The sequence below is a fragment of the Syngnathus acus genome, chromosome 19 (assembly GCF_901709675.1).
Source record: "Syngnathus acus chromosome 19, fSynAcu1.2, whole genome shotgun sequence".
Taxonomy (NCBI): domain Eukaryota; kingdom Metazoa; phylum Chordata; class Actinopteri; order Syngnathiformes; family Syngnathidae; genus Syngnathus; species Syngnathus acus.
Window position 1 is genome coordinate 8,042,952 of NC_051103.1, and position 13,882 is coordinate 8,056,833.

A 13,882-nucleotide genomic window follows, 5' to 3' on the forward strand; every position below is an offset into this window, starting at 1 on the left:
TTTTGCCGTTCAAAAAAGAAATGTATTGACCAATAGGTGTTGCTAATATTACGCATCGCCTATGTAGCCATGGTAACCAATTGATCATTGAGGAAAAGGTGGAATTAAAGAAATCTCTCCTACAAAAATTGTTCTTCCACCTTTTTTTAATGTGCTTACAATATATTTCAGATTTAATACAGGCTGCACCAAATATTGAGATGTTGCTGAAAGCGCTAAACAAAAGTCAATATACCTGTCAAATATTTTACATTTTTATTTGTTTCTTTGTCCTTAAGCAAGCCTTTTCTTCAAATATTTTTTTACAACTTGTCACCAATGCATTTACATAAATGTATCTAGAAAACGGCCCGACTTGACAAAAAAAATCTAAATGTTATACAATAGATTCAAAATTTAAAAAAATCTTGCCAGTGTAAAGGAAAAGACTATGAATTCATAAACATGCCTTCCTGAAGACATCACATTGTTTTCCCTCATAAAATATTTGTTTGACAATATGCTAAAATCCATTAGATTGTAGTCAGTTCAGTGCAAAATAATTCATGTGCAAAGTTTTCTTACAGACTCATTTTTCTCTAAATCAAACCTTTAATGGCCTACACAATGAAGACAGTTTGCAATCTTTGGTTGTCAATGCCTCAAAGACTGGTGTCAGGGAAAAGAATATCAATATCTGGAATCCTCCCAAAGCCCTTCAACACCATCCTGTCTTCATACACTGAGATGGTTCCAAAGGCGTTGCTGTCTGGTGGCGTCTCAATGACTCCCTCCAGCGTAAGGTGGTGAATTCCTGTACTTTGATCCAAGCAATAGCCACCTTCATGATCATGTCCTGCTATGAAACACACCACACTACTGTGAGATTGGATAGTGGATAGCAGCTCATCAAAGTTCCAGGCCAGGCACACGGGGGTGGTGGACAATGGATGGACTGGGAGGTGGCCTGAAGAAAAAAGGACCATCAATATTACATTTTTCTTACTCCGGGCTAGACTTTGGACATTCATTACCTTTCTGTCACTCATCTGACATTAAGGTAGTCAAAAAAATACCACTTACTGACAATGGTGACTTTCTCATGTTTCTTGTCAGTCAAAGCCAAAACAGAATCAAGCCAATCCAGCTGGGCCTTGCTGAAACCACCATTAAACTTGGAGAACCTCTGCTCTAGGTCATCATATGAACCTGGGACAAAAATGAAACAAAAACACTCGAGTTTAATGAAGGAATATTATTCGGCTAGACATTTTGCACAGTTAAGAGACTAACAACATTCAGGTGACATTTAAGCGGCAAGAGCCTGCAAGATGTTACCTGGAGGAGAATTGAGGTCCTCGTTGCTGTTGTGCTCTCTTATCCAATTGAAAGCAGTGTGGTACTGCAGACTGTCCTCATCTACACCAAGCAAGCTCACATCATAAGCGTCCAACACAACAAACGTGAACCCGGGGAAGGGACTGAAGCTGTAGGCGTAAATATCACCACCGAGGCTGCTATCTCCAAGGACGGAACTGTTCAGCTTGGAATGCAACAGCTCGCTTCGACTGAAGTTGTAGAACTCGTGATTGCCCCACACATGGTGAACGTCGATGGCACTGAGGCGGAACTCTTGCAAGACCTTCTCCAGTGCTCGGCTTGACGCGCCGTGACCCTTGTTAAAGCCGTCGATGATGTCTCCCAGTTGAATGATGAACTTTGGACGGACGGCCGAGTGAGCCCAGCTCTCCCTGGCTTTTCTGAGCAGCCCAAGACTACTTCGATAGTATCGAGTCCTTGTCTGGCTGAAATTCAGACCGTCGTCCATGTCGGCGTACTGAACGTCAGCGATCACGCCGAATGTAAACAATGGCTCGCGTTGACAGCTGTCGTCCATCGCCGGTCTTTCCTTGGCTAACAATCGGGAGCAGGTAGGTGTGTTTATGGGAGCGTTACCGGTGTGCAGCATACGTAATTCTGAAATATCAAAGCTAGTTCATCATTGCAGGGGTAGAGTATTTCCCTCACGTCAGTTCCGAAGATGACAATCCTGGAGCGTTGTCCATTTCCGTAGTGGTGTGCCCGTATTCATTTCCGGCTTATACCTTCAAAATAAAAGTGAAAATGGAGAAAGTTACAATTAAGAAGTGGGTGAATAATAAGAAAACAATGATTTGATATGACTTATTAACTTCTGTAAACGACCATATGGCTTTCTATAGATAACTTTTAACCAACTTCACACTTTTTTAAACACTTGTGTTGCTCTTAATCGCCACCAGGGAGCGACAAAATCATTATAATAGCAGCTGCTTCGTAAATAGTATGCATCCTATATCATGTGATCGTTTTTTGTTTTATATATATATTATCATTATTATTATTACAAAGATTAAAATCCATATGGAAAAGAAATTCCTTCCATTCAAATAATCAAATGATTGTCTGCATTATTTTCACAAATGACTGTTGTAAATTTATAATCTCAAACAGATAATAGACTATGACCTGTGCTTAGCACCCCCTTATTTAGACAACTTGAACTCAACTTGACATTTACTCCTAAGCCATGAGATTTGGCCATCTGTTACATTACAGACTACAATAAACTCTTGTTGCAATCAGTCTGGCTTTCAAAGACACACAAGGAAGTGCTGGTCCTAAACCATTTCAATCAATAGAAGCACATAAACAGTGCACTTAAAACAAGCTAATTTTAGTATCACACATTGTCCCCTTGAGAACACTCCCGAAGAATATCTACTAAATCGATGGAGCCCATACTTAAGATGGAAACAATGTAAGGCTGAAGGTTCATAGCCTGCTTGTTCATGATTTAACACCCTTCTTGTCAGTTTACAGTCATCTCATTTTCTCCTGCATGACCCTGACAAGGGATTTTAAACTGACTGACAGTTTAAATACATCACATCAAAGACTATCATAATATAGGGGAGAGCGGGGCGAGTTGTCACATTCCAATTATATTCTTCACCAGAGGGCGCATATTAAAGGTGGAATGTTTTTGTTACTTTGACCTTTTTATGGTCAGGGACCTTGTTCTGGCGGAGAAGAAAAATAGTACATTGTAAGCCAGTTAACCAATAGATTTCATCCAATATATCATTTCGTGATCATTTGAAATATGCGATGAAAATGGAGTGAAGGGATTCATTTGTCAAGTTTGAGTGTTTGTCATCCAGTGCAAGTTGCATAAGTATATTTAATGGCTATTTCAATTGTTGTTTTTTCATTATAACCATTTTCTTACCTTGATTTGATCATGTACGTGTGCCTAAAATTGGCAGCATACAAAATAGTATATTGACTTAACTGTGTGTCCTTCAAAGATGGAAGATTGAGAATAGTCCCTTGGTATTAGCATGTATTGACACATACTTTGGCCAGCATCAGCCCATGATGAGGCATTATTCGAAAGCTCTCTTGATTTAGCTTTCTGAGATTCACATGTACGTCGTATGAGTGAAATCAAACAACTGCAGCTCTTGTGTGTTGTGCTTGTTGCCAAGGCGGAATCATCTTTGATGGAGCCTTAATTGTTTCGGGCTTTGTATCGCTTGTAGAGGTCGCCATCCTTTGACATTGTTTTTTTGGTTTTTTTCTTTCATCTTTAATCCCAGTAACTCCGTGCCTTGGGTTTATAACAAAAGCTCAGTGATATCCCCCATTAAATCACATGCCAAAGTAATCGCTCCTCTACCCGCCACATGGCTTTGACCTAAATATAGGTGTCGGAGACCTTATAAAAGACTTTAGCGCCAATGGCGTTGGCATTTTTCAGCTGAGACGTCTGCTGGTAAGTATGTTGGACCGTTTTGGGTTGTTGAGTGATGGAATGATTTGAGTCATTCGGATAATAATTCATAATATTACGGTTGACTTGTACTTTTAGAGAAGAGTGCAAAAATGGATGCTGACATGGCTGTGTTTGGGGACGCCGCTCCGTATCTAAGGCGGCCCGAACGGGAGCGGATCGAGGCCCAGAATCGGCCCTTTGACGCCAAAACCTCCGTGTATGTGGTCGATCCAAAGGAGCTTTTTGTTAAAGGCACTATACAGAGCAAAGATAAAGGCAAAGTGACTGTCAAAACAGACGCCGGAAAGGTATGGCTAATCAAACCAAAAAAAAAAACAAGTATATCATCCAATTGAACCGTTATTAACATTACAGGTTGTCACGGTGACGGATGACGATGTGTTTCCTATGAATCCGCCCAAATTTGACAAAATTGAGGATATGGCCATGATGACCCACCTCAATGAGGCGGCTGTGCTGTACAACCTCAAAGAGCGTTATGCGGCGTGGATGATTTACGTGAGCATGGCAGCAATTGCTTGGTCTATATTTTTGCATTCTTGCCCAATTAAGTTTTAGTCAAGTTGAATCATCTTCTAAAAGATGGAGTAAATTAAAAAGTACAACATTTTTTGAATTAAATGTAAATTAAAAAAAAGTAAATTAAAAGTAAATTAAAAAAAAACAAACTCTAGGTTACTTGCAATTATTGTCTCTTGTATTGTATCCAATCATCTGCTTTAAAATGGACTGTTTATGTTTTTAGACCTACTCGGGACTCTTCTGCGTCACTGTGAATCCTTACAAGTGGCTTCCAGTGTACAACCAAGAGGTCGTGGTGGCCTACAGAGGCAAAAAGCGCCAGGAGGCACCGCCACACATTTTCTCCATCTCTGACAATGCTTATCAGTTCATGCTCACTGGTAAATTTAAATCCAATGAAATAAATGAAAATGAACATTTAGAATGCAACGGTCCTTTTGTTCATTCCAGATCGAGAAAACCAGTCCATCCTTATCACGTAAGTTGCAAGTTTAAGAAGGGAAATGAAAGAAAAATGACCCCTGTTTATTTCTATCGGGTAGCGGAGAATCCGGGGCAGGGAAGACTGTCAACACCAAGCGCGTCATCCAGTACTTTGCAACAATTGCAGGCTCCGGGGACAAAAAGAAAGATTCTGCTGCAGCTGCCAAGTTACAGGTGACTAGCAAACGATTTCCGTTTACCTTCTTATGAAAATCAAGTCACATTTTTTTGCATTGTATGCTGTGTATGTCTTTTGAGTTCGTTTTTATTGTTGTAGGGAAATCTGGAGGACCAGATCATTTCTGCCAACCCTTTACTTGAGGCTTTTGGAAATGCCAAGACTGTCAGAAATGATAATTCCTCACGTTTTGTGAGTAAAGCGATCACGCTCAATTTGTTGAATGAGATCCAATTCAAACCAATTTTATTTATGTATATTATAATATATATTAATTAATATACTATATATATTTGTTTTATTTCCAGGGCAAATTCATAAGAATTCACTTTGGAACAACAGGGAAATTGGCCTCAGCTGATATTGAAACATGTGAGTTGAATCAAAATCAAAGATGCTTTTTATTGTTGAGCTTTTACTATCATTCTTGTTAGATTTGCTGGAAAAGTCAAGAGTCACTTTCCAGCTATCTGCAGAGAGGAGCTACCATATTTTCTACCAAATCATGTCCAACAAGAAGCCTGAGCTAATAGGTAATATTAGGGGGGGGGAAAAAATATAACATTCTTACCCATTGCGGCTCAAAATGATCTTTTCAGAGGCTCTGCTTATCACCACCAACCCGTACGACTACCCGTTCCTCAGCCAAGGGGAGATCAGCGTCGCCAGCATTGATGACAGCGATGAGCTGATGGCTACAGACGTAAGTAGAAAAAAAGAGAAAAACAAACAAAATATTTGATTGAAGGATATCATCAGAGGCTTTGTCATATTATTCTTTTAGAGCGCCATCGACACCCTCGGTTTCAGCGGAGACGAGCGGATGGGCATTTACAAACTCACCGGTGCTGTCATGCATTATGGCAACATGAAGTTCAAGCAGAAGCAGAGAGAAGAGCAAGCAGAGCCAGATGGGACAGAGGGTAATTTGGATCATCTCATGATCAATTGTCATATTTCTTTGATTTGCTGCTTTCTTTTCATTAGTGGCTGACAAAGCAGCGTATCTGATGGGCCTGAACTCGGCCGACATATTAAAAGCACTGTGTTATCCCAGAGTGAAGGTGGGCAACGAGTATGTCACCAAAGGACAGACTGTGCAACAGGTACATTTACACGGGAATTGCAAATAGCATTCCAACCTCCTATACATTGTACTGGATGCAATCCAATTTCCGTCTCGTCATTACGCAGGTGTACAATTCCATCGGTGCTTTGGCCAAATCAGTGTACGAGAAGATGTTCATGTGGATGGTCCTTCGCATCAATCAGATGTTGGACACCAAGCAGCCACGTCAGTTCTTCATCGGCGTCTTGGATATTGCTGGCTTTGAGATTTTTGACGTACGTTCCCGTTGACATGGAGTTTTTTTGTTGTTTTTTTTTGCAAAAGTCAAATTGTTGTGTTTTTCAGTACAACAGTCTGGAGCAGCTTTGTATCAATTTCACCAATGAGAAACTGCAACAGTTTTTCAACCATCACATGTTTGTGTTGGAGCAAGAAGAATATAAGAAAGAGGGCATCGAGTGGGAGTTCATCGACTTTGGGATGGATCTGGCTGCTTGCATAGAGCTCATTGAAAAGGTCGTTTACAAATAATCTTGTCATTGTCGAAAAATATTCATTTATTTTTTTATTGTCAACTCATTCCAGCCAATGGGTATCTTCTCCATCCTTGAAGAGGAATGCATGTTCCCCAAAGCCTCCGACAGCACCTTCAAAAACAAACTGTATGACCAACATCTTGGAAAGTCCAACAACTTTCAGAAGCCCAAGCCTGTGAAAGGCAAAGCTGAAGCTCACTTCTCCCTGGTGCACTATGCTGGCACCGTGGACTACAGCATCACAGGCTGGTTAGACAAAAACAAGGACCCGCTCAATGAAAGTGTAGTCCAGCTCTTCCAGAAGGCAGGCCTAAAATTATTGGCTTTTCTCTATAGTAGTTATTCATCATCAGATGGTAAGCCGTATTATCTCTCTCTTTTTTTTTTTTTTTTCTTTTTTATGCTTGTAATCACATAAGACGTTTGCTGTCAGATAATTCAGCTGGAGGAAGTGCAAAGAAAGCGGCCAAAAGGAAAGGCTCATCCTTCCAGACTGTTTCAGCTCTCTTTAGGGTAATATTCTATTCGACTTGGGCAAGTTTGCAATATTATAATGACAATGACTCCCTCCAATCCAACAGGAGAATCTCGGGAAGCTGATGACAAATCTTCGGAGTACCCATCCGCATTTTGTTCGGTGTCTCATTCCAAATGAAACAAAAACTCCAGGTATTTCAAATGAGGGTACCTCAAATGCAATTGTTTAAATTATTAGCAGTAATAATGGATTGCCATACTTTATTTTTCAAAAGTATGTATACATTTGTCAGCAAGTTAGTTTTTGGTGTCATTGAGAAGGCGAGATATTGGAAGAATTGGATTTTATTTGAAACAATTTGTATACTAGGGCTGGTAAAAAAAAAAAAAAAAGGATTCCTATTGTTTTCATTTTTACACGATAATATTTCTGTCAATTAGGAATTATGGAACACCATCTGGTTATCCACCAACTTCGATGTAATGGTGTGCTGGAGGGAATCAGGATTTGCAGGAAGGGCTTTCCGAGTCGAATTCTCTATGGGGATTTCAAGCAAAGGTTCGTTCGGGACCAAAGCGCTATGATTTCATTTCATTCTGTAAAGTTATGCAGAATATGGGTCCAAAACCTCAATTAAAAATGTGCTGTTATTTCCTTCTAGGTACAAAGTATTAAATGCCAGTGTTATCCCTGATGGCCAATTTATTGACAACAAGACGGCTGCAGAGAAGCTCTTAGGATCGATCGATGTAGATCATTCTCAGTATAGATTTGGCCATACAAAGGTATTTTCCATTCCAGCCACCCTCCTCATACTCCATAATTGATCCTTTTTTTTTTTTCTTCTTCGTTCCTGTAGGTGTTCTTCAAAGCAGGCCTATTAGGTCTCCTGGAAGAAATGAGGGATGAGCGACTGGCCTCGCTCATCACCATCACTCAAGCCTTGTGTCGCGGCTTCCTCAGGAGAAAGGAAATTCAGCAAATGTCGGAGAGGAGGTAAGGAGAATCATTGCAACACAAATATTGATCATCATAATGACCTTGCATGCAATCCATTCCCTTCTAGAGAATCGGTTTACACCATTCAGTATAATATTCGCTCCTTCATGAATGTCAAACACTGGCCATGGATGAAGCTCTACTTCAAAATCAAACCACTTTTGAGAAGTGCTGAGACAGAGAAGGAAATGGCCATGATGAAGGAAGAATTTGCTAAATGCAAAGAGGATCTAGCTAAATCTGAGGCCAAGAGAAAGGAGATGGAAGCCAAAATGGTTTCCCTGGTGCAGGAGAAAAATGATTTGTGTCTGCAGATCCAAACTGTGAGTAGAAACTTTAGGACGGATGGACGGACGGACAGCTAGATAAAACTATATTGTTGTGTTGTTTTTTGTTATTTAGGAAGGCGAGAGCCTGGCAGATGCAGAAGAAAGATGCGATGGACTCATAAAGAACAAGATTGCATTGGAAGCAAAAACCAAAGAACTGAGCGAACGACTGGAGGATGAGGAGGAGGTGAATGCCGAACTCACGGCAAAGAAGAGAAAGCTGGAAGACGAATGCTCGGAGCTGAAAAGGGATATTGATGATTTAGAGCTCACCCTGGTCAAAGTTGAAAAGGAAAAGCACGCCACTGAAAACAAGGTTTGCAAACCTAAGTGTGGAGCAAAAGAGGAGCATCTGTAGACTTGATTTCAATTTTCTTCAGGTGAAAAATCTGACAGAGGAGATGTGTTCCCTGGATGATACCATTGGCAGGTTGTCCAAGGAGAAGTCAGCCTTGCAGCAGGCGCACCAGCAGACGCTGGAAGACCTGCAAGCAGAGGAAGACAAAGTCAACACTCTGAGCAAAGCTAAGATCAAGTTGGAGCAACAAGTCGATGATGTCGGTCTTTGCATTTTGATCGAAATTCAGACGGAGATATGAATAATACAAATATATATTTGTGTCAATGGCTTAGTTGGAGGGGTCGCTGGAACAAGAGAAAAAGAACCGCATGGATGTGGAAAGGAGCAAGAGGAAAATTGAAGGAGATCTGAAACTAGCCCAAGAAGCCATCATGGATTTGGAAAATGACAAACAAACGTTGGAGGAACACCTTAAAAAGTAGACCATTACAAAAGTATTTCAACAGCATCAGAGTTTCATTTTGAATTGTTTTTTTTGGACATTTTCAGGAAAGATTTCGAATTAAGCCAACTTACATCCAAAATCGAAGATGAGCAGAGTGTAGCGATGCAGTCGCAGAAGAAGCTCAAGGAGCTGCAGGTAATTGATGGAAATTATTCTGAATGAATTATTTAGAATATTAATAAAATAAAATACGAAACGTAGCATGGAACAGTCCATCCCTTGTATTGTTATTTGAACTGTGTCATCATAAAATTCTAATTTGCCGCTCTTCTCGGATTGTCAGCCAGTCCAAATGATCAGTCCGTAATTGTTATTTGAACCGCTTCTGTACAATTGTATTATATTTCCAAACGGTTCCTTCCCTAGGCACGCATTGGAGAGCTGGAAGAGGAGATTGAAGCAGAACATGTTGCCCGAGCCAAGGTGGAGAGACAGCGTGGTGAACTCGCACGGGAGCTTGAGGAGATCAGCGAGAGGTTGGAGGAAGCCGGAGGGGCCACCGCAGCTCAGATCGAGATGAACAAGAAGCGTGAGCTGGAGTTTCAGAAACTCAGACGGGACCTCGAGGAGTCCACGCTTCACCATGAAGCCATAGCCGCCGCCTTGCGGAAAAAACACGCCGACAGCGTTGCCGAGTTGGGAGAGCACATTGACAACCTGCAACGGGTCAAGCAAAAGCTGGAGAAGGAGAAGAGCGAATACAAGATGGAGGTGGATGACATGTCTGGCAACATTGAGGTTACAATCAAAGCAAAGGTAAGAGGAGATTGCTGTTGAAATGGTTTTTGGGAATGACTTCAATCAATGAATACAGAGTCATTACGAGAAGCTGTGTCACTCCATGGAGGACCAACTGAATGAATACAAGTCCAAACATGACGAAGACTCTCGCTTGATCACGGAATTGAACACACAAAGGGCAAGGCTCCAGAATGAAAATGGTGAGAACGTGCTGATGCCCATTCCTGTCCAAACACTCACTCAATTGAACTCTTCCATCAGGCGAGTTTACTCGTCTTCTGGAGGAGAAAGAGGCAATTCTTTCTCAAATGTCCAGGGCCAAGCTTGCCTTCACCCAGCAAGTTGAGGAGCTCAAGAGACAAGTTGAGGAGGAAACAAAGGTCTGCTGTCTTCAAAATACAAACAATGAGCATCTTAGCGGCTAATAGAGTAGCCTCGAAATAAAAAGATCTCCTTGGTGTCCCTTTCCGTTAGGCTAAGAGCGCCCTGGCTCACGCTCTGCAATCTGCACGTCATGACTGCGATCTGCTTCGGGAGCAGTTTGAAGAGGAGCAGGAGGCCAAAGCCGAGCTCCAGAGGGCAATGTCCAAAGCCAACAGTGAGGTGTCACAATGGAGAACAAAATACGAGACTGACGCCATCCAGCGCAATGATGAGTTGGAAGAGGCAAAGTCGGTATTGTACTCAAAGGAATACTTGGAATCATTGCTCAACTCTTAACTGTTGCATTGGTTCAGGAAAAAGCTCACTCAACGTTTGCAAGAGGCCGAAGAGGCGATGGAGGCTATGAATGCCAAGTGTTCCTCGTTGGAAAAGACTAAACAGAGGCTTCAAGGAGAAGTGGATGACCTCACGGCTGAAGTGGAAAGGGCCAATGTGCAAGCAGCTCTCCTTGACAAAAAGCAGAGAACCTTTGATAAGGTTAGACGGCGGGAGGGAGGGAGGGAGGATACTTAGTCACTCGAGAGGATGACCACTTAATGATGTTGTGTTTAGATTTTGTCTGAGTCGAGACAGAAGTTCGAAGAGAGCCAAGCTGAGCTGGAAGGATCACAAAGGGAATGTCGTACCCTTAGCACAGAGCTCTTCAAAATCAAGAACTCCTACGAAGAAGCTTTGGATCACCTCGAGGTCCTCAAACGAGAGAATACAAATTTACAGCGTAAGAGCCTTTTTCTTTTCAAAAATAATATGCGGATCTGTGTCTGATAGTGACTCTGAAATATTCGTTGTAGAGGAGATCTCTGAAATCTCCGACCAACTTGGTGAGAATGGCAAAGTCATGCACGAGCTGGAGAAGACGAAGAAACACACAGAGAGTGAGAAAACGGAGATCCAGACTGCTCTGGAGGAAGCTGAGGTAATGTGGCCGGCCGACTTTTGGACAAAGAAAGTTGAATGTTGTCCAAGAGGCTGCTTGGTCCAGAAATGTCAAAGCATCTTAGAAAAACCTCCGCCTCTGTTGCCTACACTATCATTTGCTCATTTTTATCTTCCAGGCTTCTCTGGAACACGAAGAATCCAAAATTCTCCGTATCCAACTTGAGCTGACTCAAGTCAAAGGGGAAGTGGATCGCAGGCTAGCTGAGAAAGACCAAGAGATTGAACAGATGAAACGCAACCACCTGCGCATGGTGGATACTTTACAGTCCACCTTGGATGCCGAAGTACGCAGCAAAAACGATGCCATGCGAATCAGGAAAAAGATGGAGACCGACCTCAATGAGTTGGAGATGCAGTTGAGCCACTCCAATCGGCAGGCGTTCGAGGCCCAGAAGCAGCTGAAGAGCATTCAAGTCCACCTCAAGGTTCCCAAACGCTTTCAGTCCACGCGCACACAGCAGAATTTCAAATCTGTTTCTTTCTGCAGGAGCAAACTCTTCACCTCGGTGATGCGCTACGCAGCCAAGAAGACCTCAAGGAGCAAGTCGCCATGTTGGAACGCAGGAACATCTTGATGCAAGCTGAAGTGGAAGAACTGAGGGCTGCTTTGGAACAATCGGACCGAAGCCGCAAGTTAGCTGAGCAGGAACTTGCTGATGCCTGTGAGAGAGCTGGGCTGCTGCACTCACAGGTGGAATTCATGCAATTGCTTATGCTCCTGTTTTATTCTTCTGAGATAAACTGATTTTTTTATTGTTTATCTTTGGAATACAGAACACGAGTCTTCTCAACCATAAGAGGAAGTTGGATGCTGATGCCAGCCAGCTGCAGGCCGAGCTGGAGGATGCAATCCAAGAGGCTCGCAATGCTGATGAGAAAGCAAAGAAAGCCATCACCGATGTAAATATCATGAAGATAAAAATAATGTGGTCGTGCTGAAATGACGCCATCTCATTTGTTACTCATTTCTGAAAACGCAGGCAGCCATGATGGCAGAGGAGCTCAAGAAAGAACAAGACACCAGTAGCCACCTGGAGAGGATGAAGAAGAACATGGAGACCTCGGTGAAGGACCTACAGCATCGTCTCGATGAAGCCGAGAGCCTTGCATTGAAGGGGGGCAAGAAACAACTCCAGAAACTGGAGGCTCGGGTACGCCACAACCTTCCTAAAGCCTCGGAACATTACAGAGAGTGAAGCTAAGTTCTAAGTTTGGATTATGTTTCAGGTGCGTGAACTGGAAAGTGAAATGGAGAGTGAACAGAAGAGATCTGCAGATGCTATCAAGGGAGTCCGTAAATATGAAAGGCGGATCAGGGAGCTCACGTACCAGACGGAAGAGGACAAAAAGACTGTTTTGAGACTGCAGGACCTGGTTGATAAACTGCAACTGAAAGTCAAAGTATATAAACGGCAGAACGAGGAAGTGGTAAGGTCTTAATCGAGTCGCCTATAAATGACAACTAATGTTGATTTCAATTCATCATCTTCTCAGGAGGAGCAAGCAAATCTTAGTCTTGCCAAATTAAGGAAGGTCCAACATGAACTGGAAGAGGCCCAGGAACGAGCAGACATTGCTGAGTCGCAAGTCAATAAGATGAAAAGCAAAAGCAGAGAATTTGGAAGGGTAAACTCATCATCTACATGTTTTCAAACCATCTGGAGTGGATGAACATTGATTTTTCTTCTCTCCTATTTGTTTGTGCCCAAGGTTGCCGATTCAGAGTAGAACTCGAGAATATCTACGACCAGAGAATCGTCAATATCAACCCCAAATGAAATAAAAATGAATATCTGAATTTAATTAGATGAACTTGAACAGAAATGATTCAATTTTATGCATGTTTACTTCATGAACCAGTGTTGTATGCATGATGTGGGAGTGGTGCAAGCTTTTGTGTCTAGTTGAATTGTTGCCGTTCCAGATGCAGGCAGGCAGGCAGGCCTGTGGACACAAATGACAAGACAATTACAAGCATTCGATTGAAAGAGTTGACTTGAAAACGCACAGGCCATGTCGGGCTTATTTGGAAGATTCGCACCTGCAGACAGAAAGTAGAACATGAACACAAATGCATTAAAAGACCTGTTTTAGAAATTCTCTGGTGGATTTATGCAAACGCTGCTTCGTCTACTTACCTTCCGGTCGTTGAAGACGTTAACTGCCAACGCTAGCTTCTGCAAACTTTTCGCGCAGCAGGTGGACCAGAGCATGAAAAGGAAATGGACATGTTCATTTCATTCTGGCTTACATACAAGTGAATGGGGGCACTGCCGTCTTGTGGTAGCTTGGCGTCGTTACATAAAGCGCTTCATAAACGAGTTAAAAGCCTCGTTAATTCATGACATTTTTGGATACTATAATAATTGTCACGCCTTTATTGACGTGGATGAAAATAAAAAAATAGCAAGTTTGACAATTTGAGTGAAGTACAATATTCGTTTGAGTGCAGTTTTTACAAATAGCAGCCTGTGAAGACGTTTGTGTTTCTTTCTAGTTAAATGTCGCCCTCTTGTGGCAATCACGCAACATTACAAGTTT

The 13,882-nt window shown here is 42.1% G+C and overlaps 2 protein-coding genes across 2 annotated transcripts; one reads left to right on the forward strand and one right to left on the reverse strand.

Moving 5' to 3' along the window:
- Positions 1 to 128: 128 nt before the first annotated feature.
- Positions 129 to 5,695, reverse strand: adprm (ADP-ribose/CDP-alcohol diphosphatase, manganese-dependent). The gene is made up of 4 exons (XM_037278967.1): positions 5,572 to 5,695; positions 1,318 to 2,084; positions 1,063 to 1,188; positions 129 to 946 (listed from the first exon to the last, which is right to left on the reverse strand). The coding sequence occupies exons 2-4, from the start codon at positions 1,946 to 1,948 to the stop codon at positions 642 to 644; spliced, it is 1,062 nt and encodes a 353-aa protein (XP_037134862.1). The 5' UTR covers positions 1,949 to 2,084; positions 5,572 to 5,695; the 3' UTR covers positions 129 to 641.
- Positions 3,907 to 13,012, forward strand: LOC119138428 (myosin-4-like). Its single transcript, XM_037278437.1, has 37 exons — positions 3,907 to 4,104; positions 4,172 to 4,315; positions 4,563 to 4,719; positions 4,790 to 4,817; positions 4,882 to 4,996; positions 5,100 to 5,192; positions 5,309 to 5,372; positions 5,435 to 5,533; positions 5,600 to 5,703; positions 5,785 to 5,923; positions 5,988 to 6,106; positions 6,195 to 6,344; positions 6,415 to 6,585; positions 6,655 to 6,961; positions 7,039 to 7,118; positions 7,187 to 7,274; positions 7,524 to 7,641; positions 7,745 to 7,868; positions 7,943 to 8,079; positions 8,150 to 8,405; positions 8,485 to 8,727; positions 8,792 to 8,968; positions 9,045 to 9,190; positions 9,262 to 9,352; positions 9,584 to 9,973; positions 10,032 to 10,158; positions 10,220 to 10,338; positions 10,433 to 10,629; positions 10,696 to 10,879; positions 10,955 to 11,120; positions 11,194 to 11,318; positions 11,458 to 11,766; positions 11,829 to 12,032; positions 12,116 to 12,241; positions 12,322 to 12,492; positions 12,569 to 12,769; positions 12,836 to 13,012. The coding sequence occupies exons 1-37, from the start codon at positions 3,907 to 3,909 to the stop codon at positions 13,010 to 13,012; spliced, it is 5,844 nt and encodes a 1,947-aa protein (XP_037134332.1).
- Positions 13,013 to 13,882: the final 870 nt, after the last annotated feature.